This window comes from Raphanus sativus, chromosome 1, assembly GCF_000801105.2.
Source record: "Raphanus sativus cultivar WK10039 chromosome 1, ASM80110v3, whole genome shotgun sequence".
NCBI lineage: Eukaryota > Viridiplantae > Streptophyta > Magnoliopsida > Brassicales > Brassicaceae > Raphanus > Raphanus sativus.
Window position 1 is genome coordinate 20,081,927 of NC_079511.1, and position 27,767 is coordinate 20,109,693.

A 27,767-nucleotide genomic window follows, 5' to 3' on the forward strand; every position below is an offset into this window, starting at 1 on the left:
GCCACTTCTACTAATTGATAGGAATCTATTACACACCACTCTATCAATCATCCTGATCATCACAGTAAGCGGCTTTGGAGCTTCTCCATGTCTCCTACCATTCCTTTCCATCCATAGATTACATTTGGTACGTGGTTTTAAGAAATAATTCAAATCAACCATATAGGTGAGGCAACCAAGTTGTTAAGTTAATTGTTGCTGTTTTATACGGTCAATTTAAACGTTTATACGAGAAAACAAGTCTTCTCGATTTTTATCGTAAATTTCAACGGTAACTTCAATCAAGACGGAACAAGAGACAGTTCAATCAAGGATCGAAAGAGAAGCTAAGGTTTAGTTGATGAGGACTGATACAAGTCTCCTGACGGCGATTCAAATGTGGGGCATCCAACTCGCTATTGGGCGGTTGGATTGGTCATTCCTACTCGCCTAATAGAAAGTTGGAGGTCGATCCTACTCGTCTGATGACGAGTTGGATTTGGTTCGTCCATCTCGCCCTCGGTCGAGTTGGATTGTTCGTTCCAACTTTAGATTGTTTGCGTTCTGATGCAGTTGTTGTTGGGGAATTTTCTACTTAGGAACTTTCTCGAAGTTATCCGAAGAAAGTTTCCGTAAGAGATGCAATCTCAGAAGTTGATTTCGAAATTACCGTTTTTGACCCCAACAATAACAAGAGACATATATCTTTGTCAGGGAGAAGATAATATCCTATATGCTAAACGAGAAACATTGGAAGAGTACTTTTGTGTATGTAAGAGTAATAGCAGAGACAATTCGAATGGAAAGAAGTGAGAAGGCTACAATCTGTGATTTGTTGCTGACAGAGAAAATGAGAGCAAATCGAATCAGAGAGAAGAAGAAAGTGATGGTTCAGTGAGCTTTTTCGGCAAATGGATTTTATTAAGGTAGCATTGGATCCACAACAGCTCTCTTGGAAAGTATTCTCCATTGACCCACTTGGAAAAAAACTATTCTCATTATCCTACCAAAATTCTAACTACTCCATTATATTTTTTCATATTTTTCTTCTCCTTATTACCCTTAATATTATATTATTATCTCATGCGGTTTCCACGCAATATCTTCAATTTTTTAAATTTAAAAGCGGACCTCGCTTCCCTCATAAAGTCCCAACTTAATGGACACACCTAACAGGCGGACCCCACACCAATTCACCTCTCTCCTTCCCACAACTGTCCCTCTTGTCTCCTTTCTCCCATCTTGTTCCCTTTTCCCCAACCACCATCGAACTTCTTCTCCCCTTCTAAGTGAAATTGGCGATTTTAAAGTTTTTTTGAGGTAAATTTATACATTTTTCACAAAATTTTCATAATAATATACTACATATGTTCTATGTGTTATGAGTAACGAAATATATCAACGTATTGTTGTAAAAATCGTGAGAGTTTTCAAAGAAAAATGAAAAAAATGTTTGAAGAAGATTCTTGTATTGTTCTCTATTTTTAACACGGTTTTGAAAGAAAAAAACATGAAAATGGTGTTAGACGATAATGTGAGTTGTGTAACACGTTATTAGTTAAAAAAACGGATGAGAAACTAAAGTTTTAGGTAAAAACGGATGTTTTAGGTATATTGTTATGAAAAGGGATGTTTAGGGGCAATTTTGTATATTTATTCTTATTTTGCACAGTTTTAAACCATAATAATGCATTACAATAGTGGTAGACGATATTGTGGGTTGTATAACACCCTCTTGGTCAATTAAAAGTGTTAAATCGACAAAAGCAAAAATTTATAAGAACTACTGGAACTACTGGTATTACTAAAGTGATGCGTGTATTACTTGTATTACTAGATCGACTATGTACCTAAGATCTAAGACAACTTAGATTCTTTAAATGGTTAACTAATCATAATTTTATTTTTTTTCAGGGAATTATATGGCTTCTCCTATTATAACCATATGTTTTGACTATGGAGGAAGTTACATCAAGGATGAGGCTGAGATAAAGTGGATCTCGGGAGAAAATCAAATTCACACTCTAGTGATGAAAACATATGTGGAAGATGTTACATATTCAGAATTGATCGAGTGTATATGCAGAAAGATTAAGGCAAATGGAGATGGGATGGTGAAGATTAGTTACTTCCCATTGGTATTGTATTCGAAAAAGCCATCATATATTTGGTGTGATGAAGACGTTTTGGGTTATCTCATGCAAGTAAATCATGATAAATGGAGAAGTGTTTTACATGTGGAGATCAGCAGTGACATGGATGATACATATGGTGGTATGCCGCTTTGAGGAGATGATGATGGAACTGATGATAGCTATGTTGGTATTTCTGATGGAGAGGATACTGATACCGAGGAAGATGAGACTGAGGAAGATGAGACTGAGGAAGATGAGACTCAGCAACATGGAACAGATCAGGATCATGAGATGGATGGCATGGTCACGCTTTACACAGCTGAACAACACGAAGACTTTGAGATGCATGAGAATTTAGAGCATGGGTATGAAGTAACAGAAGTCGGAATGGAAGTTGAAGCTGCAAGAGCGGGAGTTGAAGCCACAACAGTAGTAGAAGAAGAATGGGATGATGGTCTCGATTTGGTTAAGGGTCAAGAATTCCGAACTAAGACAGCTATGCAAGTTCTAGTTCAGAGGAGTGCGCATAAGAATGGTTTTGAGTATGACACAATTAAGTCTGATATTGGGAGATTTGTGGCAAGATGTCGAGGAGGCAAAGAAGGTTGCAAGTGGTATTTGCGTGTAGCAAAGATTAAGAATTCAGATCTTTGTACGGTTAGAACTTACATCAAGTCTCATACATGCTCAGTGGTAACTACAAGTACCCTTAGAAATAGAAGGAGAGGCACACCACAGGTTGTTGCATCTGTTTTGGGTGAAGAATATGCCGGTTGATATGACACACCAAAACCGAATGATCTGATCAGTATGGTTACCCGCAAGGTTGGTGTTGATGTATCATATCCACATCATGGATAGGAAAAATGATGGCTGCTAATGAAGTGTGAGGTACTCCAGAAGAGAGTTTTTCTATATCTATATGCGCATGCTTAAGTTGAAGAATCCTGACTCAGTAAGTTATGCTGAAGTGGATGGGGCGAAAATAGTTAAATATCTATTTTTTGCATTTGGAGCTTCCATAGAAGGGTTCGTAGCGATGAGAAAAGTTATCATTGTGGATGGAACACATCTTAAGCATGTTTATGGTGGACTTATACTTGTTGCGACGGCTCAAGATCATGATCATCACCATTACCCTATTGCATTTGGTGTAGTTGTTGGTGAGAAAGATGAAAGTTGGACGTGGTTTATGAATAATTTGAGATCAGTGATATCAGATGTAGAAGGCTTGGTGTTTCTTTCAGATAGAAATGGGAGCTTGGTCAAGTCAATACGTGAGGTGTTCCCGACGGCCGCACATAGGTATCGTATCTGACATTTGTCTCAAAATGTGAAAGGACATGTATTCAACAACAAAAACGTTTGTGCAAGCAAGTTTAGGGAATGTGCACATGCTTATAGAGTGGCTGAGTTCGATGTTCTCTATGTTGCTTTTTCTAGAAAGTATCCTTCTGCTGCCGAGTATCTGGAGAAGAGTGTTGAAGTGGGAAAATGGGCAATATGTTACTTTGAAGGAGACAGATACAATGTTGACACCACCAATGCAGCAGAATCTATCAATAGTGTTCTTCGGGAAGCGAGGAAATACTTCATGCTACCGATGATTGATGTTATCATTAAGAAAATGGCGGAATGGTTTAACAAACATAGGAAGAAGGCAGCTCAAATACCAGCCACAGAGAAGCTTGTGCCTACAGTGAAAAAGGAGTTGTCAAAAAGATGTTTGGAAGCGAGGTGTTTAGATGTGGTTGAGATAAACAGCTTCCACCTTGAGTACAATGTCAATGGTAGTGACGGAAAGGTTTATACGGTTGATTTGGCAAGACAAATGTGCAGCTGCAGGTGTTTTGATACAGACAAAATCCCCTCGTGCAGCAGCTGCTGCCAAGTTCTTGGGCATTGTAAACGACCTCCATCTACAAGACTTTTGTTCGAAATACTATACGGTGGAGCTTTGGGCGTTGGCATACTATAGGATGATTTATCATGTGCCACATCAGTCTGAATGGGTTATACCAGATGAATTTCGAGCACTGAAAGTTCTTCCTCCATTATATGATAAGAAAGGACCCACTCAGAAGCAAAGGTTTCCATTAGCCAGAGAATCTCGTGGAGAGGAAGAGGGCGAGGAAGGGGAAGGGGAAGGGGAAGGAGCAGAGGAAGGAGAGGCAGACGTTTGTATGAGTATTTTGAGTGTGCAAGTACTTCTGCAACCGCGGAGTAGCATGGGACTCTTGTGCTTTGAACTAGTAGGTAACTCTGAACTACTAGGAACTACTGGAACTACTATGTGTAATGTGAACTACTAGTACTGCTAGAACTACTATGTGTAATATGGACTACTAGGAACTTCTTTGTACTACCCTGAACTACCAAAAAATACTCTGTATTACTATGTGTTATGCATGTTTTTAAGAATTTAATTTTCTTCTTCTTATTTATTTTTAAAAGATGTATCTCGTATATTACGTCATTATATATGTCCATGCATGTGTTTATTTGTCAAAATAGACATAAAATACTCTTAAAATTTCAAGTTGGTAGAAAACTTCTCATTTCAATAGAAAACATCCTTATACTTCCTAGTTAATGTCTTGATGGGGGAAGGCCATCATGAGATGAAATTTCAGAAAATACATGATTTTTGAATTTTTTTCTGCCAATGTGTTATATACAAACTAAAACTGTCTTGTTTACATTATAAGACACTTTTTTTCTTTTTCTTTACATATTATGACACAAGTCACTTGAGGGACACATTCACGGACTCCCAAACGCAATTATGATGATTTTGCCCTCACCATGCATCATCCTTCTTCTTATTTTTCCTTTATCTTTTCTTCTGCAATTTTTTTTTTAATTTTTACTTTTCCGATCTCTTACTCTTTTTTTTTTTCCTTCTTCGTTTCTTCTACTATTTCTTTATTTAGATCAATTTTATTTTCATAAATCTGGTTTTTCTTGTAAAATAACACTGTTGTTGCTAATCTTCTATCGCAACAGCATTTCTTCCACGGCTGCCACTGTCCACCATCGTTGCCGTTTTTTCAAGAGCTATCACCATTGCTAAGTGTGTATTGTTTAGGTCTTGTGGACAGGGGTTTGTGGATGTGGTTGTCTGGGATTTTGGAAGTGTGGATGGTGTTTTTGTGGACAAGGGGCATGTGGATGTCGTTACCAGCAAAAACGAGGTGTGGATGTGGCTGCTAGGGGTTTGCGAAGTGTGGATGTGGAAGCTGCTGTTATGGGTGGCGTGGACAGGAGAGTTGGGGTTGAAGTCTGCAGAGATGCAGTATTGAGTGGCGTAATTTTTGACAATAGAGGAGTTGCATCAAAGATAATTTTCTTCCTCCATAAGAGGCTGGGATCTGAGACACATTTTTCAAAAAAAGAAATCAAATATTGTTAGACTGCAACATAAGAGTAATGAAACTTGCATGATGACAAAGGTTTATAAGGATGACAATTTCAAACAGACACACAAATAGAGAGGTGTCTAGATGACAAATAAGATAAGATTGTAATGTCCAAACTTACCGTAATATAGGGTACAGATCCTGAGACATGCTTAACATCTCGGAATCAGCTCTAGCTGATCCATAACGGATACACTTCGATCCTAAATCACCCAAAGTAACTTCTCTAACATCTTCGGAAGAAAGACTCCCTCTTGAAGAAACACCCAAATAGAATCGTTGTGATGATGAGGCTTGTCAATTGACTTCCTGGAATCCACTGAGAGGATTCGCGGATCCCTAATCAGAAGGTTTCTCTTCAATTACAGGTTTAGATGAAAAGATTCGGCCAACATAGCTCGTCAATGGCGGTCACAAGGAATAAAGACAATAGCTTTGTTGCAGAGTATAAGCCCAGAACGTTCATGGACGAACGAAGTGAAAGATTGGGTCAAACTGGAGATTACTTGAAAACTAGGGTTCTTAATCTTCATCTTCTTTTTATAACTACAATTAAGACTGGTTTTAGCCATATCAATGTCGGATCAAGTAAATCGGATGTGGAGGTTGGATGGATTGGATCGAAGAGACGACGGGTCCGAAGCTTCTCAACCGTTTGTCTTCTTCAATGTCTTGAGATTTGACGAGAAGCCCATCTTCTGATGCTTCTTTGAGAGCTTAACTGAGCTTGGATTCATGGAGTTTCACATAGTTGTGGACTCGGTGGCTCAGAGACGATGGTCGCGAAACAGGGAAGACGATGGTTGCGAAACAGGGACAACGGTGGCTCCGGGAGGACGACGGCTCATAGTCGGTGGCTCAGGGAAGATGAGGCAGAGAGTTGGAAACCAAAATTAATTTTGAATTACAGATTTGGAACCCGAAATCAAATTAAAATTTTAATAAATAATGCAGAAAAATATTCAGTTTAAGAAGAAAATCCTACTACGAGAGAGGTGTTGAGTTGCAGGGTAATATAGACATTCAACTGATAAAATGTGTCTCGCAAGTGGAAAGTGTCTTATTATGTTATGGTAAAGTCAAAATGTGACTCTAAAGGTAATTTTTTCCTAAAAATATTGGTATTACTAATTAATTTAATTTAATGTCGTTGTATTACTAAAAATGTTATAATTTGCAAAAATATTACTATGAAAAGTGAAATATTACTACTACCTTGAGTACTACTAAAAAGTAAGATAAATATCACTTTAGTATTCAAACATGTTTGTTTAATATTATCGTTTACACGTTTTAGACATGTGTATATATATATATATATATTTTATTTTTTATTTTACAAAGTGTTGACAATGTGTTACACGTTTTAGACATGTGTCTTAGGTTTATTTTTTTTATTTCATGAAGTGTTGACAATTTTTTTGTTTTAGTAATACCTAATAAACATAGTAGTACAAATTTGCTTTCTTAGGACATGGATTGCCTTGTCTTCAATTAGATCAACCCTGCTTCAAGACAATCACACAACAAAAAGCATCCTACATAAGTTTTCCAACACATAGCATTCAAATTTTACAAACCAAAAGCAAAAAAAACATAGCATCCTACATAAGTTCACAACAAAGCCGAGATAAATATTAAACATAGCATCCTACATAAGTTCACTAAACCTCAGTTCTAGGCTTCTTCATGCGCCCTTCAATCTTGTCGGTGTCAGCTTCAGTGAAAGAAGAGGAAATCCACCGTGATGGTGCACTTGTCTTTGTTGTCTGTTCTGGCGTTGTAAACTACTTTGGGTCAGTAGACTTTCTCGGTCTACCCCTCGTCTTAGGAGCACTCTTCCTCACTGCCATTGTTTTAGACCTATGCTTCTCCCCTAATACGATCAGGAGCTCCCTCAGCTCCCTCAGTTCCCTTATCCACAGTAGGAGCTCCCTCATCCGTCTCATCAACAGTAGGAGCTCCCTCATCTACAACAGGAGCTTCCTCATCCGTCTCATCAACAGCAGGAGCTCCCTCATCTACAACAAGAGCTTCTTCAGTTGGCTCATCTACGGCAGAAGTTCCATCATTGCTCTTGCAAAGTGAAAGACTCCACCGTTGTTGTTTCTCTTTCTCTGTGTATTTATCAGCCTCTTCATCCTACGAAAGAACCAATCTCGTACGTGGTATCAACTTCTCTGATGATCTCCTCGTGGTTGTCTTAGTCCTACCACGTGGTGGTGTAGGAGTTTCCTTGGGTTCCTTCTCAGCCCCCTTCTCTAGTTTCTCAGCCTCCTTCTCTATTTCAACCTCTTCTTCAATCTCATTGTCGTGGTTCAGCTCAACCACTGCTGAACTTCATTGGTTTCAACATCAACTCCAGCCTCAGTTTAAGCCTCCTCTTCAATCTCATTGGATTCATTCATCTCAACCTCTTCTTGAACCTCATCTGGTTCTTTCTCAGATAATTTTTCTTTCTCAGCCTCCTTATCTTCTTGTTCTTTGTCTTCTTCAGCTTCTGCTTCAGGCTCAGGTTCTTTCTTTTCATGAGTCACAGCTTCACTTTCTTTGTCTTCTTCAGCTTCTGCTTCAGACTCCGGTTCTTTCTCTTCATGAGTCACGGCTTCACCTTCTTTGTCTTCTTCAGCTTCTGTTTCAGGCTCCGGTTCTTTCTCTTCTTCAGAACTTTTATCTTCTTTCTGAATCTCTTCAACTTGAACTTCAGCTTCAGGTTTGTTCTCTTCCTCAGAACTTTTATCTTCCTTGTGACCTCTTCTTCACTCTCTTTCTCATATATCTTCTGACCTTGACCTCTCTGACCTTCTAGTTCTTCTACCACCTCTATATTTTCAACAATATCAGCATCTTCAGGTTTTTGGATTGTTGCGTCCACTCCATTGCTGTCATAACGCCCCCCATTCCAGTCAAATTTCATGGTTTGGTAGTCGAAACCATCATTGTTCTCCTTCTCTCTCTCATGCTTCTTCATTTCTTTCTCAATGTCATCAAGCCTCTCTTCCATCGCCTTCTGCTTCCTAGCCCTCTTTTTTAAATGAAATTGACAATTTTCAATTTCCTTAACCCTCTTCTCCATTGCTTTCATCCTCTTAGCCCTCCTTTTTAAAACAACATGGCTTTTTTACATGACACCAAGTCTCTTGTCCATTTTCTCCACCTTCACACACACTTCACTCAAACCAGTCATTAACCTCTCTTCAAGACCTTTCAGAACGTCCTCCACTCTATGATTAGAGGAGGATGTTTCTTCATTCAATTTTCCTTTGTCTTTCTTCTTAGGAAACTCCCTTGCAGCCACATCTAACTCATAGAGTTCTTGCCAAAAGATAGGCTTCTCCTTAACAGTCAGCCATGTGCTCCACAAACTACTCAAGCCATCTTCATTTCCATAGTCTGGCTCCCCATCCATTATGCGTGCCATGAGAGGTTCTTCATCAACCGTAGGACAAGAAAACTATTAATAACTTGAAAATTTATACCAAAACAATATCAAACACATATTTCATTCCATTTACTTTAAAAAAAACAAAAAAAAATATTCAACACATACCTTAGTTTGTCCAAGTGTGTTGTACAAATCCTCAAGAGGATAACCCTTCATGTTGTTACTTTGGAACCGCTTTTTACACATTCTCGGACACTTACTCATACAGCCTTCTACACCGTCTCTAAATCGTGATTTCAGAGCTGGAATACACTCAAATGCCAGGACTTGATTGTCAAAATAAATCACTCAAAGCTGATTCTCGAAAGAAAAAAATCACAAGAAAAAGTAAAATTTACCTCCAAAGGAATTATGAACCCGGGAAAGTTGACAGTCTGCTTAGGTTTCCCTTTCAGATGCTTCATCACGTGAGTGATGGACCTGATAGCATCATCAAACATCAAGCGACCCCAAGGAAAGGTTTTACAAACCTCCACACCATTAACGACTCTTAATATGAAAGAGTCAAAAGGGGCATTATACCTTCCCTTCACACTGATATTCGCGCCTAAGAAGTAAAGCACCGCCATCTTGAGTCGCTCCCCACACGGACTCATACTCACCAACTTCTCTCTCACAGATATCAATGTTATTTCCTTATGTGAACTGAAATGCCTGTCTACAAACGCAAAGCTTCCAATCTTCTTATACTTAGCCGGGTATTCATGGCAGTCCAATCCCGAGATGAGAGCATGCTCTCTCATTGAATACCGAATGGGCACGCCATTAACAGAAAACCAAGCTATGTCCTCTGACTCGTCTAAAGGAACAGTGCACAGTAAAAGCATCCACATACCCAGCAGCTTCAAGTTTGGTTCATCGTGCATGTGGAAAAAATGACAAAACTGAGGGTGGTTTTTAAACCACTCCCGCTCAGGCTTAAACTTAGCCTTCTTCAGGATTTTCACCGTCTCCCTCACATGGCACTTGCTCTGTATTTTACATGTCTTGGTGAACTCGGTGTTCTTGAAGTATAGCTCATCAGGTGGCAGTGGTTGACATTCCTGTAAACCAGATAAAAATTATATTTGCACTTATTTACTACGTAGATTAAGTCATATAATTTTTGTCCCAGTAGTAATAGTCATACCAGTAATACACCAATAAACAATATTTTTGAGAATAATTTACCTGAGATGACGCAGACTGATGATCAGTCTCATTCTCGTGTGCAGACAGATGATTAGACTCAATTCCGTGTGCTGACAGATCATCACTATCATTCCCGGTTGAAAGCTCTTCTACATGCAGCTCTTCAGCTCTTCTCTTGCGGATTTCTTTTTGTTGTTCTTATTTTGCTTCTTCTGTACACGCTTCTTACAGCCTGTCATTACTTTGATTATCAAAAAACAACAAACATTCAGTTAATGCCAAAATAAATCACCAAACATTCAAACAAAATCGTCACAGTCATTAGTTTGTAATCTAAAAAGCACTCGTTCAATAATAAAACTCCAAGCAATTAATAACTCGATCACTAAATCACAAACATTCAATCACTATATTCGGTTTCACATATCAAACATTCTATCACCAGTACAGTTAGTCTAAGTTATGGTCATAATCGACAATCATCACTACACTTTATCTCAAACCTTAAACCAAACCAATCTCTATCACCAACAAAAAAATTTCTATATTCAGTTCACACAATTAAACCCAAATATAACACCGTCATTCTTAATCTCAAATTCATATTTAAATTCTGAAAAAAATCTGAACCTAACCGATTTTCAACCGGACCTTTTCAACCACAATCCTTTCAGACCCACAGCAAAATCAATCAAAAATTGGAGAATGAACATACCTTTTTACACGGAAGAGACTAGAACGAAAAGAGAAGATAGAAGACAAAGTCTAGGGTTCCGTAAGAAGAGGGAGAATGGAATACGACGTAAGAGAGCAGGAGCAGTTGATTCGATTAATTTTGTCGATTGTTTTGGTCGAATCTAGGGTTACAGACGGGTTTGGGTTGGGGAAATTATGAAATCAGTGAAAGAAAAGACAAGAGGGATTAAGGGAAGACCAGAGAAGAAGCGGTGAACGCGGTGGACTTCATCATCTTCGTAGGTTCTAGGGTTTTCGGAGGAGGAGAGGAGTTGAGATAAAATGAGAAGTTGAAAACGAGACGACAAAGGGGGAAGGGATAGTAACACGCGGGTCATCTGGGTTATAGTGGATCAGGTCAAATAGTTAGGTTGGATCTTCTAAATACTTGGTTTCATTAAGGGCAATACCGATTTTCACCATGTTTTTTATTAAAATATAATAAAAATTATAATGTTTTTAATTGGTGGGGTAAAATAGAATGAACATAGGAGGTACTAGGGCAATCGAGAATAAAGTTTAGCTCTCTTTTCGGTAGCAAGAACAATTGGCTGAGCTTGTGGTGATGTTCCGATTGGGAAAGAGAGGATTATTAAAATATTTGAATTTTGGTCAGAAGTTGTACGATCGAGAAAACAACAGTAATGGATTCCATCGACATATAAAGGAGGTGGCTAAGTGGGAGGTGAAAGATAGTTGGAAGGTTATCAGGGGGAAGGAAAAGAGAGAGAGGATGAGATAAAGAAGTGGAAAAAGATGTACCGAGGTTCCAGATTTGGAGATGAATCTTTAAGCGAAATATAATTATACTATATTTACAAGTGTAGATGTTCTATTTAATAAACCGAAGGAGACTAAAATACAATCACAACTTTACAAACATAGTGAGCTAATGTCTTTATAAGCAAGTTAAGTGCCATAATGAACCTTAAACGGTCGTAAAAGAATTATTTATAGCACTACACTAATATTGTAACACTCTAAGACACACAAACAAACAAAAATTATAACTAACACTGACATCTTGGCAAATAAACAAGATAAATCAAAAGTAAAAGACTTAAAACAAATATACATTCGTGAAAAGAAAAAAAATATATACATTAGTCCAAAAACTGACGGTTCTGTTGGGTTTCAGAAAACCGAGCAGGCCTAGTTTGTTTTAACAAAAAGATTAGTGGGATGATTAGAATTTGACGTTAGGAGAAAGGAGACATAAAAATTTAATACAATTGACTAACAAATATATTAATGCATGAAACATTAATTGAACTTTGAAAATAAAGCAACATAATTTAAAATTCAGAAGTAAATTTATTTTATGATCAAATTTCAAATGCAATTGTCAAAACATAAAATCCTCAAAAGAAAAAAAAAAAAGAACAAGTGTTCTAACTCAATAATAAACAAAACCTTCATGCTTCAAATGCAATCTCGAAACAGAAACTTAAATATTTTTCAACTATAGCACTCTCAAACTTTGAAAAAGGATAGACAAAGATATAAATAACCCATATAAAGTACATAGAATACAATAGAATAACAACAAATCCCAGCGGATTTAGCCGAACCAAAAATTTTAGTTTCCATTCACTTTTTGTTTTGAGTTTGGTTTGGTGTGAAATTCTTTTGAAAATAATTTGGTTACCAGTTCAGTTCGGTTCGGTTTGATGTGAAATGCTTTTAAGAATCAGTTTGGGCGTTTCAGATATCAATTTGGTTTGGGTTAATTATTTTGGCTTTTGTTGGTTTGGGTATGCAATTTTAGAATCTACTAAGGAACTATCAGTTTTTGTATGGATCAAATCAGATCGGTTTGGATAGTAAAGTTATGAACTTCCTAACAACAAAAAATACGGGTCGTGTTTAGTTTTGGTTTGGTTATTTTGAATAATTCAGATGAAATATCAGTTATTTTGAATAAAATATCGAATAATTAGGATAGTTCAGATATAAATCTCGGATTGGATTATTTTGGATAGTTGGATTAAATTATTTTAATACTTTTGGATAATTTTAGGTACTTCAAATAATTTTTAAATATATATATATATTTTTTTCATACCCATTCAACTTTTGGTTTGGTTGCGATTTTTTTATTCCAGATATAGAAATATAGAAACTTTTAGGATTATTTGAAAGTTTCAATCTGGTTCCAGTTGACTGGTTCAGATCCGATTCCAGTTGACTAATATATATTATCTGATACATCCACATTGGCCGCTCTAGCTCAGCAGATGTTATGGACAGTAACAGTAGATGTTTCTTGCAGAAGTTCACAAGTTTACAGTTTGAAGAAATGTGTTATGAGAGGCGGAGTAATAACCCATACAAAACACGCTTTATATACAAACGCATAAAACTATGATTCTAAATCCATTGTTATTCACTTGAATTCCACAAGCTGACACAAATGCAGAAACATGTGGCATTCATGCATTGAATGGGTGAGAAAGGTCTGTCTTATTTCTAGTTCTAACAACCATCTTGTCTGAAGTAGTATGCTGTTATTGCCTTCAGCTTCCCATTTAAGTAGTTCTTTTCTACCTGAAAACATTGGAGCTTGCCTGTTAGACATATGTTACTAAGAGCTGAAATATTCGGCCATATATATACCAAATAACATTTATTCTTCTTCAATGTAAAAGAACCATGCTCAGAATCCATATTGGAATGCCTTTCTAAAACAAAAAAATATATTTTTATTCTGAAAAAGCTATAAGAAAAAATGACTTGCCTCAAGTGACCATGGAGGAGATGTTGATAAGGCGAGCTCTGCCAATTGGTTAATATCAACATTTCTAGGAAGAAACATAATGACAGTCGATGCAATGTCCATTGCCGCAGTAAATAGAGCGTCTCTGCATCATTGAAGGTACAGTGAGGAAATATTACTTATCATGGAAAGAGATTAAGATCTCAAAAAAACACATAGTATATAACCATGAGATATACCCATCACGAGGTCTCAGCATTGTCTTCATGTCGTACGTACTCGCTTTAAGATAATCAGGGCCTCCCCATGGAGGCGATAGGAAGACAGTGCCTGCCTGCACAATGTACAAGTTATGAGCCAAGTCAAAGAAAAAACTTTTAAAACCAAAAGAAAAATGAGACGAGTTGAAGAAAGAAACCTTCAAGTAATGAGCCAAGTCAAAGAAGTCTCCCTTCACAAAGTCGATTTTATCAGCAACGCCATATATGGCAGCGTTATGCTTTGCCAAATCAAGTTTCTTTGGATCCAAATCAATTGCAATTACATGATGACTCCTAAAACGGCACAACACATCAGATAGAATCTTTGTGAAAAAAAAAGGTGTGTATATCAAGTTACCTTGAAGCGAACTGAATAGCATTTCCACCAACTCCTGTAAAACAGTCAATGACTACGCCTCCGCTACACCGAGTGGCATGATGCTTAGCTATAGCTTCAGGAGTGACAGAAAACCATCCTTCCTCGTCCATTTTGATGCCTTCATCAAATCTGGAGAAGAGGAGATATCGTTGGCACCAATACTTACCAAGGACATCAGAATATTCGTCAGGAACACCTGCTCATAGAAGAGTTTTAAGATTTTCACAACAAACCAGATGCAGTTATAAGAATTCAAAGTTATGTAACAAACCTGTGTTCGAACATGAGAATATCTTCTTGGCTCGACTTCTTCTTGTCTTCTTTTTAGCCTTCTTAGTTGATTTTACAACAGATGCATCGTTTCCCTCTTCTTGGTTTGTATCATTCAAACTGGAAACACAGTGAAATGTTAGAAAGCTGTTGTTAAAGAGGCACAACTAAATATTTAATTTTTTTCATAGATATGTAATATTGCAACATAACTAAATGTTGGCTTCAAACAAGAGCATGACAAAAAAAAAACACTCTTAAACTAAATTTGTACCAAAACAACTCTTCTTGTAATCATGCCTCAGTATTGCAACCCAAGTTTTCATATCAATGCTTAGTACTACACTCAGTAAGATTGAGACATTCTATTTAGTACAGCAACGTATTGATCAATGGCTACTACGAAAAGAATAAACAGAAGGAAGAAAGACCGCATTATGTTGAATTGCAATACCTGATAACTTCTTCTAGAGCTTCTGTTTCACATTGAATTTGACAAACTCCACCAAGATCGTCAGCCTGTTCAGGGGGAACACCATCGACAGGTACAGTTCTGAGCAGGTCATCACATGGCTTCTCTGTTACCTTAATTCCAAAAAAAAAAAAAAAAAAAACAGTAACTAAACAAAATCTCCTGAAATTTCACAAGAATGATAAAATAAAAGGTAGGCCTCCATCTCATTCACCTCTATAGGCAATTCATGGCTATAAGCTACAAGATGCTCCATCCCAAGAGGTGGCTGCCATGTGGACTCTTGTGAGTTAACGTTGTAAAAGTAACTTCGTCCATAGAAAGAGTCCCAGTAAACTTTCCATTCACTAGAGCCATGCTCAGCACCGAGTTCGTAGCTCTGAGAAACTGTTGCCTCAGATGTCAACAAATAATCTCTATCTCCATCTCCCAAGCAAACAACTTGATCGTTTTCGTTTTCCACACAGGGTCCATCAACCTCAGCATGAACTGAAGAGCAATCAGATACCAACAAACTCAGAGGGGATGCAACATCAACATTAACCTGGTCTGATCGATCCTTGATTCTTTTCTTTTGGGGGATAGACCTTGTTCTGTTCTTCCACTGCATGACATTGTTGAAATCTTCAGCATGTAAACACAAACTTTTTTAATTTAAAAAAGCAAGAACTTTTGATAGATAGAGACAAAGCTACCTCCTTATTAGTCTGAAAAGCAACAGGAAGACCCAGAGCTTTCATCTCTTGTATCAATCCCACGTCCTCAGACCTGTTTTCTTTACCCAAAAAGAAAAAGAAAAAATCAATCAACAATCATTGTAGTAGAGACTAAAACTGACCCAGTAAGGTAAGAGTAAAGACATACTGTGTTCATGGAAGAGAGGAACCAAACGAGTATCTGTCGACCCATCTTCCCTGAGTATTCAAACAGACGAGAGAGAGAGAATCAGAAGAAGAGAAAAGCTCGAACTTCTCTAATAACGTGTAAAGAGAGATATATACCATAGATGGATTTGAGTAAGCTTGAAGAGAGAGCCAAGAGCTTTGATTGATGCACCTTCTTCTTCTTCTGCTTCTTCACTTCCGACCACCCCCATTCTTTCAGGAATAGGTATCAAAACCCCTAACTCTATTATTATGAGATAAGGTCAGAGCGAGGTCAGCGAAACCGCCGCTTGAGCTAGTGTTTTTTCTTCTTGTCGGCCGCCGCTTGAGCTAGTTTAAGCGCCTCCGTTGAGGGAATTGTGTAATTGCTTCTACCGAAACGCCGCCGTTTTGGAATTGTGTTTTTTTTTTCTTTACATCGTTTTATTATTTTGGTTCAAAACTAAATATATATCTTCTATTCCATTAAAACAGGAATTGATAGATTTTATTTATCTAAGGGATTTTTATATCAAATTGTAAATTAATATTAAATACAAATATGATTACAAAGAAAATTCAAATATAAAAACTAAATTTTCAAAAAAAAATTTAACAAAAATATACATGTTTTCTAAAAGGGCAAGTCAGAATCTAGTAATAAAATTAAAGTAGAAATTTTGTAAATTAATACTCGATAAACTAATAAACACTATAAATAATAAATTTCTCCAATTTCAAGTTAGACATGTTTAAAATATGACATAGATCGATAAAATAATAAGATAATAATTTTAAAGAAAAATTATCTATAAAAATTTGGTCCATTAAAGTTTTAAATTAATAATGTATATGTATAAATATTTTATATAAATAAGAACCAACCATTATATTGTTTTTTTATATTCACAATAGAATTATTTCATATTTTTTAACATTTAATATATTGTAATCTAAACACTAAAAGAGTGTACGAGTTGGATATTAGTCTTGTAATCCAGACACCAAACACGAATGTTTATGCATCATTTTCGAACTTATGATTTTTTAACATCATATTATGCAGTATACTCTACTAAATTTCTTTTTACTTCGAATTTTCCAGCTTTTCAATTGTTTTCTTTAGCTTCGGGAGTAAAAAGATGAAGATGTATTTTTCTATTAAATAATATAACTATTATAACTAATACAACTTATAAGCAAATCATTATCCAAAACAAATATTATGGAAACTATTCATGCATTTGATATATGCAAGTGAAAGAAGACTAGACCAATATATCTTATTGGTTTTACATCATCATTTTACATAGCATCATTTATATGTTGAAAACAAATATCACCATATGCAAGTTATATACGTTCTAATGGTATTAGTTATACTTAACTAATAAAACATTATTTCATTTAAAATCTAGACGGATTTGCAGTTTGGTCTTGTTGGACATTACAACCTCGAAAGTTTCGTTCAGATTTGTTTGCTAATATTGTCCATCGGAGTGAGAAGTTTCACTTTCTTTGTCAGTGGTAACTAATAAAATTATACAACATGTTCAACTGCACAACTAATACAACTATACAACTAGTTTAAGTGTACAACTTGTTCAACTATGTACAACTAATATAACTAGTATAACTAATAAAATTAAATTTAAATATTAAAAAATTCAAATCGATCTGGGTCGGATTTTGGATTTATAAATATGTATTCAAATTTAACTGGGTAGGTTCGTAAATAAGATGAACTTTTAGGGTTATAGATTTTTTACTGCTTTTATTTAAATTTAATTTAAAATAAAAAGCAGAAAATATGGGGTTATTATAGAATTTTGGAAACCGGGTCACCTAAGGGATTTGACGTCAAAATTCTCTTAGATAAATTTTTCAGTTTATTTTCACAAAATAGTATCCTAAGGAAGAAAATGACAAAAACAGATTTTATTGAAGAGTAAATATAAATTTATAATCATTTGGTTAATTAATCTAAGACTTATGGTTTAAAGTTAAGAGGTAGGGTTTTAAGAATGTGTTCAAATCTATATCTATACTATTATTTGCGAAGTGATTTTTCGCAACGGAACTCTCACGTTAAGAGTTAGACTGGTTAATATCATTTATACCCTTAATGAATAAACATATAAATTATCCATAAAATAAAAACGAAATTTAATTTCATGATTAGGTAATTGATTAAAATTAATAATGATAAGAATTATCCAAAATATAAAAATATATTTTAAAATAAAAAAATTAGAGTGATTAATATTGTTTATATCTTAATAGATAAATATATAAACTACCTACAAAATAAAAAAGAATTTATTTTTTATTACATAAGTAAATAAAATTAATAATGATAAGAATTATCCAAAATCTAAAAATATATTTTAAAATTAAAGAATGGTCAATATCATTCATACCCTTAATGAATAAAACATAAATTAACAACAAATAAAAAACTAATTTTCATTTTTTATCAGCTAAAATTATTAAAATTAATATTAAATAATAATTATCTAAAATCTAAAAATATATATTAAAATAAAACGAACTTATATTAATCATATTATTTTAATGAGAATATATATTATTATTATTTCAATCTAATAGTAAATGTATTGATCCTACTATTACTTTTTGTAAGTAAATTATTTATTATTTATGTTTAAATAGTATAAATGAAAAAAAATATATGTAATGGAAAATATAAATAATGGAAAATAAATGGAAAATATGAGCAAAATATAAGTAAAAATAAGTGTACAAAAAGTGGTAACAAAAATATAAGATTTCAAAATCAAAAATATTTTTGTTAGTATTTTCAAAATTTAATACAATAATAAACATATATATTTTAATAAAATATATAAACTGACAACACACCTAGCATTATAAACTAGCTACAGAAACAGAACATCACTAGACCTCTTCTTCTTCTTCTTCTTCTTGATACTTCACTGCTCACGCTCCCAGTCCTAAAGGGTCTGAGGTATGTACACATCCCCGTGATTCTCCTCCCCCTGGTTGTTCTCCGTTCTCAATGATAGCTCTTTGTCACTTTTTCTTATTGCCGCAGTTGTCCTTTTCAGGTATGAAAAGGAAGAAGAGGGCTTCTTGTTCACAGAACTGTCACCAGAAACCCACTCCTCATGCTTGATAGTCCCCTTAGGAAGCTTCCCTTTTTTCCCCTTATTGGCCTTCAACGCATCCACTATCGCACTGTGAGCTTGCACCGTCTTGGCTTTGTTTGTGGGGATTGAACCACAAGTGATTGCCTCCTTCATAGCATTGATGATAGTTTCGATAGAAGGTTTCATGGTGAGTGAGAGGAGGTATATGGAGTATGGATGAAGAAGGTGTATGAATTAAGAAGGATGAAGTTGAGAAGGTGTATGGATGAAGAAGCATGGCATAGTGTTTATATAGACAAAATAGAAGATGAAAGAGAGGAGACATTGATTTTTAATTTTTAATTTGGCTATGTTAAAATGGTATCTGTGTTTCTCTCGTATTATTGTTTGTGAAGTGATTTTTCACAACGGAGCTCTCACGTTAAAAGTTAGAGCGGTTAATGTCGCTATTACCCTTAATGATTTTATATATAATTTATTATATAATTAGAAACGAAATTTATGTTAATAATATTATACTTATATGTTATATTAGATTATAAATTAATATTGTCAAAAATATAAAGATAATTCTTATATATATTGTGTTATTATCTGAAAGTAATATTTTTTAAAAAAGTTGAAGTTAAAAACGAATTTTAATTTAACTTAAATTATCTATATGTTATATTACATTATAAATTAATATTGTCAAAAATAAAAGTTAATTCTTACATATATTAAGTTGTTATCTGAAAATAATATTTTTAAATTTTAAAAATTCAAGTTAATAATACTATATTTATATGTTATATTAGATTATAAATTAATATTGTCAAAAATCATACATATTGTGTTGTTATCTGAAAATAATATTTTTAAAAATTATTATAAAAGTTATTGAGAAAAAGACAAAAATAGCATCAAACCAAGTTTTTGTCACAAAAATAGCATCACAAGGAGGAAAATGACAAAAATAAATTTTATTAAAGGGTAAAAATGCATTTATAACCCTTGGGTTAATTAATCTAAGACTTAGGGTTTATAGTTAAGGGGTGGGGTTTTAGGAATGTATTCAAATTTTTAAAAATTAAAATTAAAAATTAAAATTTTCAAAACAAAAAGGTGCTATTTTGGTCATTTTATTATTTTGAGTGCTATTTTTGTGACAAAAACTTAAAAAATGCTATTTTAGAGATTTGCCCAAAGTTATTTGCGAAGTGATTATTCGTAACAAAGCTCTCATGTTAAAAATTAGAGCCGTTAATTTCGTTGTTACCTTTAATGATTTTTTATATAATTTATTATATAATTAAAAACGAAATTTACGTTAATAATATTATATTTATATGTTATATTAGATTATAAATTAATATTGTCAAAAAGATAATATATATATATATATTGTGTTGTTATCTGAAAATAATATTTTTTAAAAGTTAAAAATTGAAATATAAAACAATTTACAATTAGATATTGTTCAATCAAAAATATTTATATAAATTTATTTTCTAAAATATTTCAAATATATGAGTATTTTCAAAATTCCAACACAATATTTTGATAACATAAAAATAACTTATTATTATAATTTTGAATTAATAAATATTTCAAATAAAATTATGCATGCATGTACGGATAAACCACCTAGTTTTTAAAAAGTAAAAATTAAAATTAAAATTTTCAAAACAGGAAAAAATCATTTTGATCATTTTATTTTTGAAAAACTATTTTTATGACAAAAATTTAAAAATGGCTATTTAAGATAATTGCCCAATTTTATATAACAAAATCTTATAATTTTTTGAAGGGCTAAATTATAAATCTGATGGAGAAAGAGGAACCGCTGTCTTAAAGCATCTCCGAAGAGTGGAATAACGCAATCGGAGATGGCAAAAGACACGATGGCTGCTTCCCAGAAACCGCCGCTAGAGCTACTCCGAGAAAGCAAATCCTCCATCGAAGAAATCATCGCGAGGATGCTCTCCATCAAGAAACAGGGAACCCCCAAATCCGAGAATCGCGAACTCCTCACCCAGATGTTTCTCAACTTCATCAACCTCCGTCAGGTTCGTAACCTTACTAGGGTTTTGCTTTTTCTTCCCTTTCTGCCATTAATAATCTCAATTAATTCAATTTCGTAGGCGAATCGTGCGATTCTGATTGAAGAAGAGAGAGTGAAAACAGAGACGGAGTCTCCAATTGATTTGACTGCATTGCAGCTTCACAATCTCATGTACGAGAAGAGCCATTACCTCAAAGCCACCACATCCTCCAGAGAATTCAAATCCAAGTACCCCAACATCGATCTCATATCCGAACAAGACTTCTTCACAGACGCTCCCCAACCAATCAAATCTCAATCCCTCTCAAACCATGATCTGATGCTTAAAAGACTCAACTTTGAGCTCCATCAGAGGAAAGAGGTGTGCAAGCTTCGAGCTGAGTTGGAACAACGTAAGAAGTCTTTGCTGGAAGCTAACGCGGAGCGTAGCAAGTTCCTGTCCACTCTTCCGTTGCTTCTCAAGTCTCTCAAGAAAGCGTCTTTGCCAGTACAGAGCCAGCTGTGTTTGCCCAGTCCCAAGAAGCTTAGGTATCATGATCTAGCTGAGCTTCTTCCTCCGCCGCTTTACGTCGTTTATTCAAAGTTCATGGCTCAGAAGGAAGCTTTTGAAGAGAGGATAGATGTCGAGGTGTCTGGGAGTCTTAAGGATGCTCAGAGTTATGCTAAGCAGCAAGCAGGTTAGGAACTGTGAGAGACTTTGGTTAATGTAAAGAAGTGAATGTAGTGTGTTTATTATGTATTTTTCAATGTTGTAGAGAGCTCTGATGATGATAATGGAAAAAGGCAAAGGAAGCGACCCAGGACAGAGAGTTCAGATGAAGCAGTCCATCCTCTTAAACTTGTCCTCCACGTTTATGAGGATGAGACTCCAGATCCGAAGTCACGTAAGCTTGTTATGCTCAAGTTTGAGTACTTGTTGAAGTTGAATGTTGTATGTGTTGGCATTGAAGAGTCTCAGGATGGACTAGAGAAAAATATCCTGTGCAACTTGTTTCCAGACGATGCTGGGCTTGAGCCTCCTCATCAGGTACATATATATACGCTCAGATCTAATTTTATACCGACCGACTATTTTCTTGAAACCATTCGTACCCACTTTCTTTTGTTGGCTTGTTACTCAGTCTACCAAGCTCATTCTTGGTGATGATCATGCCTTTGATGAGAGCACAACATCGAGGCCATATAAGTGGGCACAACATTTGGCTGGGATCGAAGTTTTACCTGAAATGTCACCGTTTGTAACTGGCAAGGATACTCAAAACAGTGATACAGCTTCTGTATCCGATCAGCACAATGTGCAGACTGTTCTAAGAAGGATACGGTCTCAGAAAAAAGGGGGTATGTGAGTCACATGATTCTGTATGTCTTATAAATGTTTTGATTCTCTGTATTTGAAGACTTTCATGGTATTTGTAGCTCTTCGCACATTGTTAGACTGTAATGCCACACAACAGGAACAATCAAACAGAATGAATGTAGCATATTAGCAGATGTAGGTGTTTGGTCAGTGGGATCAAGATTCCGACAACTTATTGGCGCTAAGTAGTAATCCTTATCTCCTAAACTCTAGTCAATGAAGTGGATCAAATCCTTTTCACCTCTACTCTATCCTGATATATCTGGTACAGCTAGAACATTGCACAACAGAATCACTTTTTGAGACCACTAACATTAATGAATTTTGCTTTTAGAACATGAAACTATAGATTGTCAAATAGAAAGTGTTCAAGCTTGTTATGGTGATCATAAGAGAACCTACCATATAATCAACATTCGGAAATAAGGGTTGGTTTGATGACTGGTTGATGTTATGAGAACACGATTTAAAATAGTTCATGACTGGTTATGGACACTTGCATGGTTAACGTTTGGTTCAAAGTCAAACCATGGTTGCATCGTATGCCTCGGCCTTCGACAGACCAAGTGATGAAGCTTGTGGTTGGACGGAAATGGGATGGTCGAAGGGATGGCCTAGACGGGGTGCGCCTTGGTTAAGAACCAAGTCATGACCGAGGGGATGAAGGATGGTCAAGGGACACGATGCTCATAAACGGTGAAGGCCTCTGCTTATAAGGCCTCCGTATTTGTAAATCCGATATGCATACACGTTAAGTATTGTGTGTCTTTGTATTTGCAGTTGCCTCCTCCTCCTAAGAATAATCTTATAGTTTCTGACAAGAAACTGACAAATCTTTAGTTTTTTCTAGAGTTTATTTAAAACTAAATTAGTATCTCCCAAAATAAGAACTACATTTTGAAGTTGTAATGAAGAGAAAGACTGAGAGCGTCTTGGTCTGATTAAAGTAAGAGATTATGATAACTTTGTGTATGTATAAGAGAACACATATGGAAAGAGCTTACAAAATAAACAATGCAACTCTCTCTCTTTTGTCTTCAAACTAAACACATGGGATTATTTATCTACAGAAACTAAGTATGATTCACCAAGGTCCTGACTCTGTCCTCCTCAGCCTTTTCTTTGCACCTCCTTGAATATTCATCATCTCCATCTCCTACACAGCATGGGAAACAACCGAGTTTGTAAGTTTAGTTATGAAATGTGGGGTTTAGAGACTAATAAATGCGGTATTAGTGTGAAACAGAGCTATGAGTTTAAGAATAATTACCTGATTCTTTTGAATTTCCATAATCTTTGCCTGTAGAACACACAAGGGCTACAGTGAGAAACTAGAATCAATGAATGTATGATGTATCATTTGAAGAGATGTGATGCTCTATGATTATATATGGTTTGTGAAAACCTGCTTTCTTTGTAACTCTTCATTCTCTTCCTTTAGCTTAGCAACTTCAGCTTCAAGTTCCACGGTATAAGCCTACAAAGCAAACAAGCACTACTGAGAAGCTTATGAGATATACTAGAGTGCCATTCACAACATTTCGACTCCCTGATATTTTGAATGCTTTGGTAGGACCAATCACGCTTTAGCTTCCCCCAAAAGATTTAAAAGAAAGACCAAAAAAAACAAAAAATGGAGTCACTACAACTTCCTGATGAACTTGAACCCTCAAATACAACCTCCGTGTCACCCCGAACGTTAGCAATGATTCTGTTTACTACACTGTATTAGACAAGACACTTAACTAAAAGATGTAGATTTAAAACGCTTTACCTGTTTCCTGGCCCGTGACCTAGCAGCTGATTCTCGGTTCTTTATCATTCTCCTTTGCCTCCTCTCAACAACTTTCTCTACAGCACCACTCTTTCTACCCCTCACACCACCATTAAACATGTAAGGAGACGGAGAGAGCGATGAAGAATCACCATTACTCTTCCCTATCCCATCTGCTGACAGTGGCGTAACGGGAGACACAGCACCAACAACGCCTTGGACTAAGCCCATATTGTTCGTTAGAGACTGATCCCCTAGTCCCATAAGACCACCTCTTATCCCAGGACCAACTTGTGCTCCGTACCCAAAACCAGGTTGCTTTGGCATGATTGGCTGTTGCTGGTATGTAGATCTAGCTCCATTTACATTCAGAGGCAAACTAGAACCTTGAACTTGTGTATGATTCACAGTCTCGGCACCAAGATTCCCCATCAAACCGGGAACAACTTGAGGAGAAGCCTGGACAGAGAAACCCACGTTAACATCTTTTGCAGCAATCTGAGCTTCCTCTCTCACAACGCCAGCACGTACCAAGAACTCCTCTAGAGTTACTTCACCTAACGTCTGAGACTGAGACTGAGTCAAGTTTGTTCCACTGAGATCTTTCCACACTTGATCAACCGTTTTGGTGCTAAGGGTTCGGGGCAGAGTCAAGGAGCCTTGCCTCTGCAACGGCAGAAGACCCTCTTGGCTTCCAAGAGCAAGTGGAATGACACCACTAGTTGAAGCAGCAACAGACATGGCTTGTGTTTCTTCAGCAGTCCATATGTTCTTTAACAGCTCATCCATGTTCATTGACCCAAAATCTTTACCTAAACTGCTCTGAAACTCGTCGAATGTCAACGAGTATATCGAACCTTGTCTGGTCAACGCTCCTCCGCCTCCTGGTGGTTCGTTCCCCATGTTGTTGTTGTTCTTGAAATTCATCTTACTTGCTCAAGAATCTGCTTCCCACTAACCCTTGTCATCAAAATCATGCATTTCACAGAATCAGATCAGAACACACAGAGAAGATCTAGAGAAAATAAATACACTAACAGATTCCACGAGATTTTGATAGAGCTGATAGCATCAGAATCAAAATTATAGGCTAGATTAGTGATTTATCAAAATTAATGTGGAGATATAAATGGAAATAATTAAGAGAAGATGAGCAAGCCTCGAGCTTAATGGTGTGGTACTTACTTATCCACAAGTAGAGAGTAAATGTTACCTGTAACCTTTTTGGATTAATCCGTGTACTTCGTCGTCGTTGCTCAAAAACTAATGAAAAAGAAAAAAAAACTGTTTGATGTTGCTTCTTTTGGTGTGAGTAGTTTCTTTGTCTGCTCGGCCAAGTGTCTCTCTGTCTCCTAACCATATAAATATATACTAACATTTGTTTGACAAAAGAAAAAAAATACTAACATTTGTAAATTAAATAGTACAAAATACTAGTTTCGCGTCACTATCACTTTTTAGCTTTTATGCATTGTTTATTTTGTTCTGACTTGATGTAATTCTTTTCTTTCCTTTTTTTTTTGCATATACGGTCATGGATTCTTTTTTTTTTTTTTGCATATACAGTCATGGATTCAGTATCTTCAACTCTGGAGGTATGGGGCTTTTGCATTTTTATTCAATTAATTGGGTAGAACTTTAATATTTTCCATATTTTTATTAAATTTTTACATTTATACACCAAAACTAGAATATGTAGGTTCTGGTTAGTTGTGATTGTTCTGATCGTTAAATTTTTAAAAGGTTGCTGTGATTTTTTTTTGTGGAATGTTTGAGTCTTAACTTTTGTCTAATTTTTTTTTTGAACTGTTTAGTTTTTGTAAAGTTTTTTGTAATCATATTTTTGTTTAATATTAATTTAATTTGATGTAATAGTGTATTAAATAAATAAAATATATCATTAAACCAAACATTTTTCAAATAGACATGATTTTATTTTTTTGTCAGACATATACATGATTCTATTTTAATTGAATAGATTTGAATGTATAAAAAAAAATGTAATTAACAAACTAAGCATCCTTTATTACTTGGAGAATTTTCAAAAATACCATTTTCAAGATACCATTATTCATCTTTACCACCACTAAATACACATTTTCAAAAATATCTTATTTATTAAAATGGTAAAGACTCTTATATCTTTGTTTTTATATGCTTTTCAAAATTCTAATCCCACATTCTAAATCCTAAACCTCCAATTCTAAACCCTAAACCCAAAATCTTCAACTCTAAACCCTAAACTCTAAACAATATACTCTAAATTCAATATCCTAAACCCTAAAGTCTAAACTATAAACCCTAAATCCTCAACTCTAAACCCTAAATCCTCAACTCTAAACCCTAAACTATATACCTTAAACCCTAAAACATCAAATCTAAACTCTAAATCCTAAACCTTCAAATCTAAACCCTTCGTTAAAAATAGTGGTAAAAATGGTTAGTGTAAACATGAAAAGTGGTACTATGAAAATGGTATTTTTGGTAATTTCTCTTATTACTTTCCTTTTCTCACTTCTTTTTCTTCTTTTATCTCTCTACGTAAGGTTAGTTTCATAATTTTAAATTTTTTTATTATTCAACAAATTGACCCTAACTAAATATTAATTGTAGCTTTAGAAAGAAAAAAAGCTACAAATTGGTAGCCACAACTGAACAAAAGCCATGATTTATGGATCACAAAATTGATGTAACCAGAGGAAAATAAATAGACTTGTAAAGGTGTAAAGTTAATAAAAAGTATAAAACTTTGATTGGCTGAATATGGACCAGAAAAGCTTTAAACTAGGTACAATTCTTAACATCATAATCTCCAATCAGAAGGCTTTTATTTCAATTGGAACAGGTTTTTTCGAATACTGTGTCCAAAAAATAATTCTGAGGTTTTGGATTGATAGACAACTACATTCTAAAGAGTGACATCTAGACCATGTAAATTAATTCTCATTTGGAGAATATATATATACTTTCCAACGGGACTTCAACAGGTGATACTTCACATATCTACTATTTTTAGAAGGGTGTATTAAATCTAGAGTTTAATTGAAATGGTTTTTAATAAATTTTAATTAGATGATTTTGTATAAATTATAGAATTTAATATGATTTTTTAAAATCCTTTTATAACTTACCTACAATTATGAAATTTCAATTTTTCTTCTTTTAACTAATAAACTCAGTTAAATCATTCTAAAATCACAAGTTCACAATTTAAAATATGTTTAGTGAATAGATTTTAAAATTATAAACTATCAAGTTTAATAACAGTAAATTCACTGCGAGCTAGCACAAAAGGCTTGAAAGATTGTTGTTTTCTCTGCTAGCATTGATACTAGAAGATTTGTCGATTTGCCAGCTTATTGGACTGCTCTATGCGGCTTGGTCTGTCTCCGCTAGCATTGATACTAGAATCAATCAACAACATTTTCCAAATATTTATGGTAACTAATTGTTGAAACTATAGAAATATTTATAATATTTTTCAATTAAATTTAATATTTATAAACTATATAAATAATGAATGAAAATTTAGATAAAATAAATATAATAATATTTTATTTTACATAGTGAGTTATATTTTTATATAAAGTTATAATAACTATTAAAATCTTATTAAGTATACACGTGCTTTATAAATCATTAATAAATTTTATTAAA

At 34.9% G+C, this 27,767-nt stretch overlaps 6 protein-coding genes across 10 annotated transcripts; 2 read left to right on the forward strand and 4 right to left on the reverse strand.

Annotated features, from left to right (window-relative positions):
• The first annotated feature begins 3,153 nt into the window (after positions 1–3,153).
• On the forward strand, positions 3,154–5,416 carry LOC108847439 (uncharacterized). Its single transcript, XM_018620684.1, has 4 exons — positions 3,154–3,391; positions 3,455–3,918; positions 3,974–4,318; positions 5,216–5,416. Exons 1-4 carry the CDS (start codon positions 3,154–3,156, stop codon positions 5,414–5,416), a joined length of 1,248 nt encoding a protein of 415 aa, XP_018476186.1.
• Positions 5,417–7,396: 1,980 nt separating this feature from the next.
• LOC130497512 (uncharacterized) lies at positions 7,397–8,609 on the reverse strand. Its single transcript, XM_056990373.1, has 3 exons — positions 8,321–8,609; positions 7,948–8,240; positions 7,397–7,675 (listed from the first exon to the last, which is right to left on the reverse strand). The coding sequence occupies exons 1-3, from the start codon at positions 8,607–8,609 to the stop codon at positions 7,397–7,399; spliced, it is 861 nt and encodes a 286-aa protein (XP_056846353.1).
• A 45-nt stretch (positions 8,610–8,654) lies between these two features.
• LOC108847420 (uncharacterized protein At3g43530-like) lies at positions 8,655–10,348 on the reverse strand. Its single transcript, XM_056990380.1, has 5 exons — positions 10,339–10,348; positions 10,149–10,219; positions 9,317–10,021; positions 9,084–9,152; positions 8,655–8,987 (listed from the first exon to the last, which is right to left on the reverse strand). The coding sequence occupies exons 1-5, from the start codon at positions 10,346–10,348 to the stop codon at positions 8,655–8,657; spliced, it is 1,188 nt and encodes a 395-aa protein (XP_056846360.1).
• Positions 10,349–13,102: 2,754 nt separating this feature from the next.
• Positions 13,103–16,082, reverse strand: LOC108806352 (uncharacterized). 2 transcript variants are annotated; one of them, XM_018578447.2, is made up of 11 exons: positions 15,943–16,082; positions 15,806–15,855; positions 15,637–15,716; positions 15,156–15,545; positions 14,924–15,054; positions 14,471–14,589; positions 14,179–14,395; positions 13,979–14,114; positions 13,800–13,894; positions 13,582–13,705; positions 13,103–13,391 (listed from the first exon to the last, which is right to left on the reverse strand). In XM_018578447.2, exons 1-11 carry the CDS (start codon positions 16,035–16,037, stop codon positions 13,320–13,322), a joined length of 1,509 nt encoding a protein of 502 aa, XP_018433949.1. In that variant the 5' UTR covers positions 16,038–16,082; the 3' UTR covers positions 13,103–13,319. The 2 variants fall into 2 exon arrangements, with proteins under 2 accessions (XP_018433949.1, XP_056843330.1); XM_056987350.1 differs by having other exon boundaries at positions 13,103–13,387; positions 13,578–13,705.
• A 4,633-nt stretch (positions 16,083–20,715) lies between these two features.
• Positions 20,716–22,470, forward strand: LOC108806363 (THO complex subunit 5A). Its single transcript, XM_018578458.2, has 4 exons — positions 20,716–20,983; positions 21,059–21,656; positions 21,735–22,006; positions 22,101–22,470. Exons 1-4 carry the CDS (start codon positions 20,804–20,806, stop codon positions 22,323–22,325), a joined length of 1,275 nt encoding a protein of 424 aa, XP_018433960.1. The 5' UTR covers positions 20,716–20,803; the 3' UTR covers positions 22,326–22,470.
• Positions 22,471–23,268: 798 nt separating this feature from the next.
• Positions 23,269–25,459, reverse strand: LOC108806373 (ABSCISIC ACID-INSENSITIVE 5-like protein 5). Of its 4 annotated transcripts, none has more exons than XM_018578478.2 (5): positions 25,324–25,459; positions 24,111–25,064; positions 23,742–23,813; positions 23,607–23,636; positions 23,269–23,492 (listed from the first exon to the last, which is right to left on the reverse strand). In XM_018578478.2, the coding sequence occupies exons 2-5, from the start codon at positions 25,035–25,037 to the stop codon at positions 23,421–23,423; spliced, it is 1,101 nt and encodes a 366-aa protein (XP_018433980.1). In that variant the 5' UTR covers positions 25,038–25,064; positions 25,324–25,459; the 3' UTR covers positions 23,269–23,420. The 4 variants fall into 4 exon arrangements, 3 of the variants coding, with proteins under 3 accessions (XP_018433980.1, XP_018433972.1, XP_018434005.1); XM_018578470.2 differs by having other exon boundaries at positions 24,111–25,070; XM_018578503.2 differs by lacking the exon at positions 25,324–25,459 and having other exon boundaries at positions 23,746–23,813; positions 24,111–25,288.
• Positions 25,460–27,767: the final 2,308 nt, after the last annotated feature.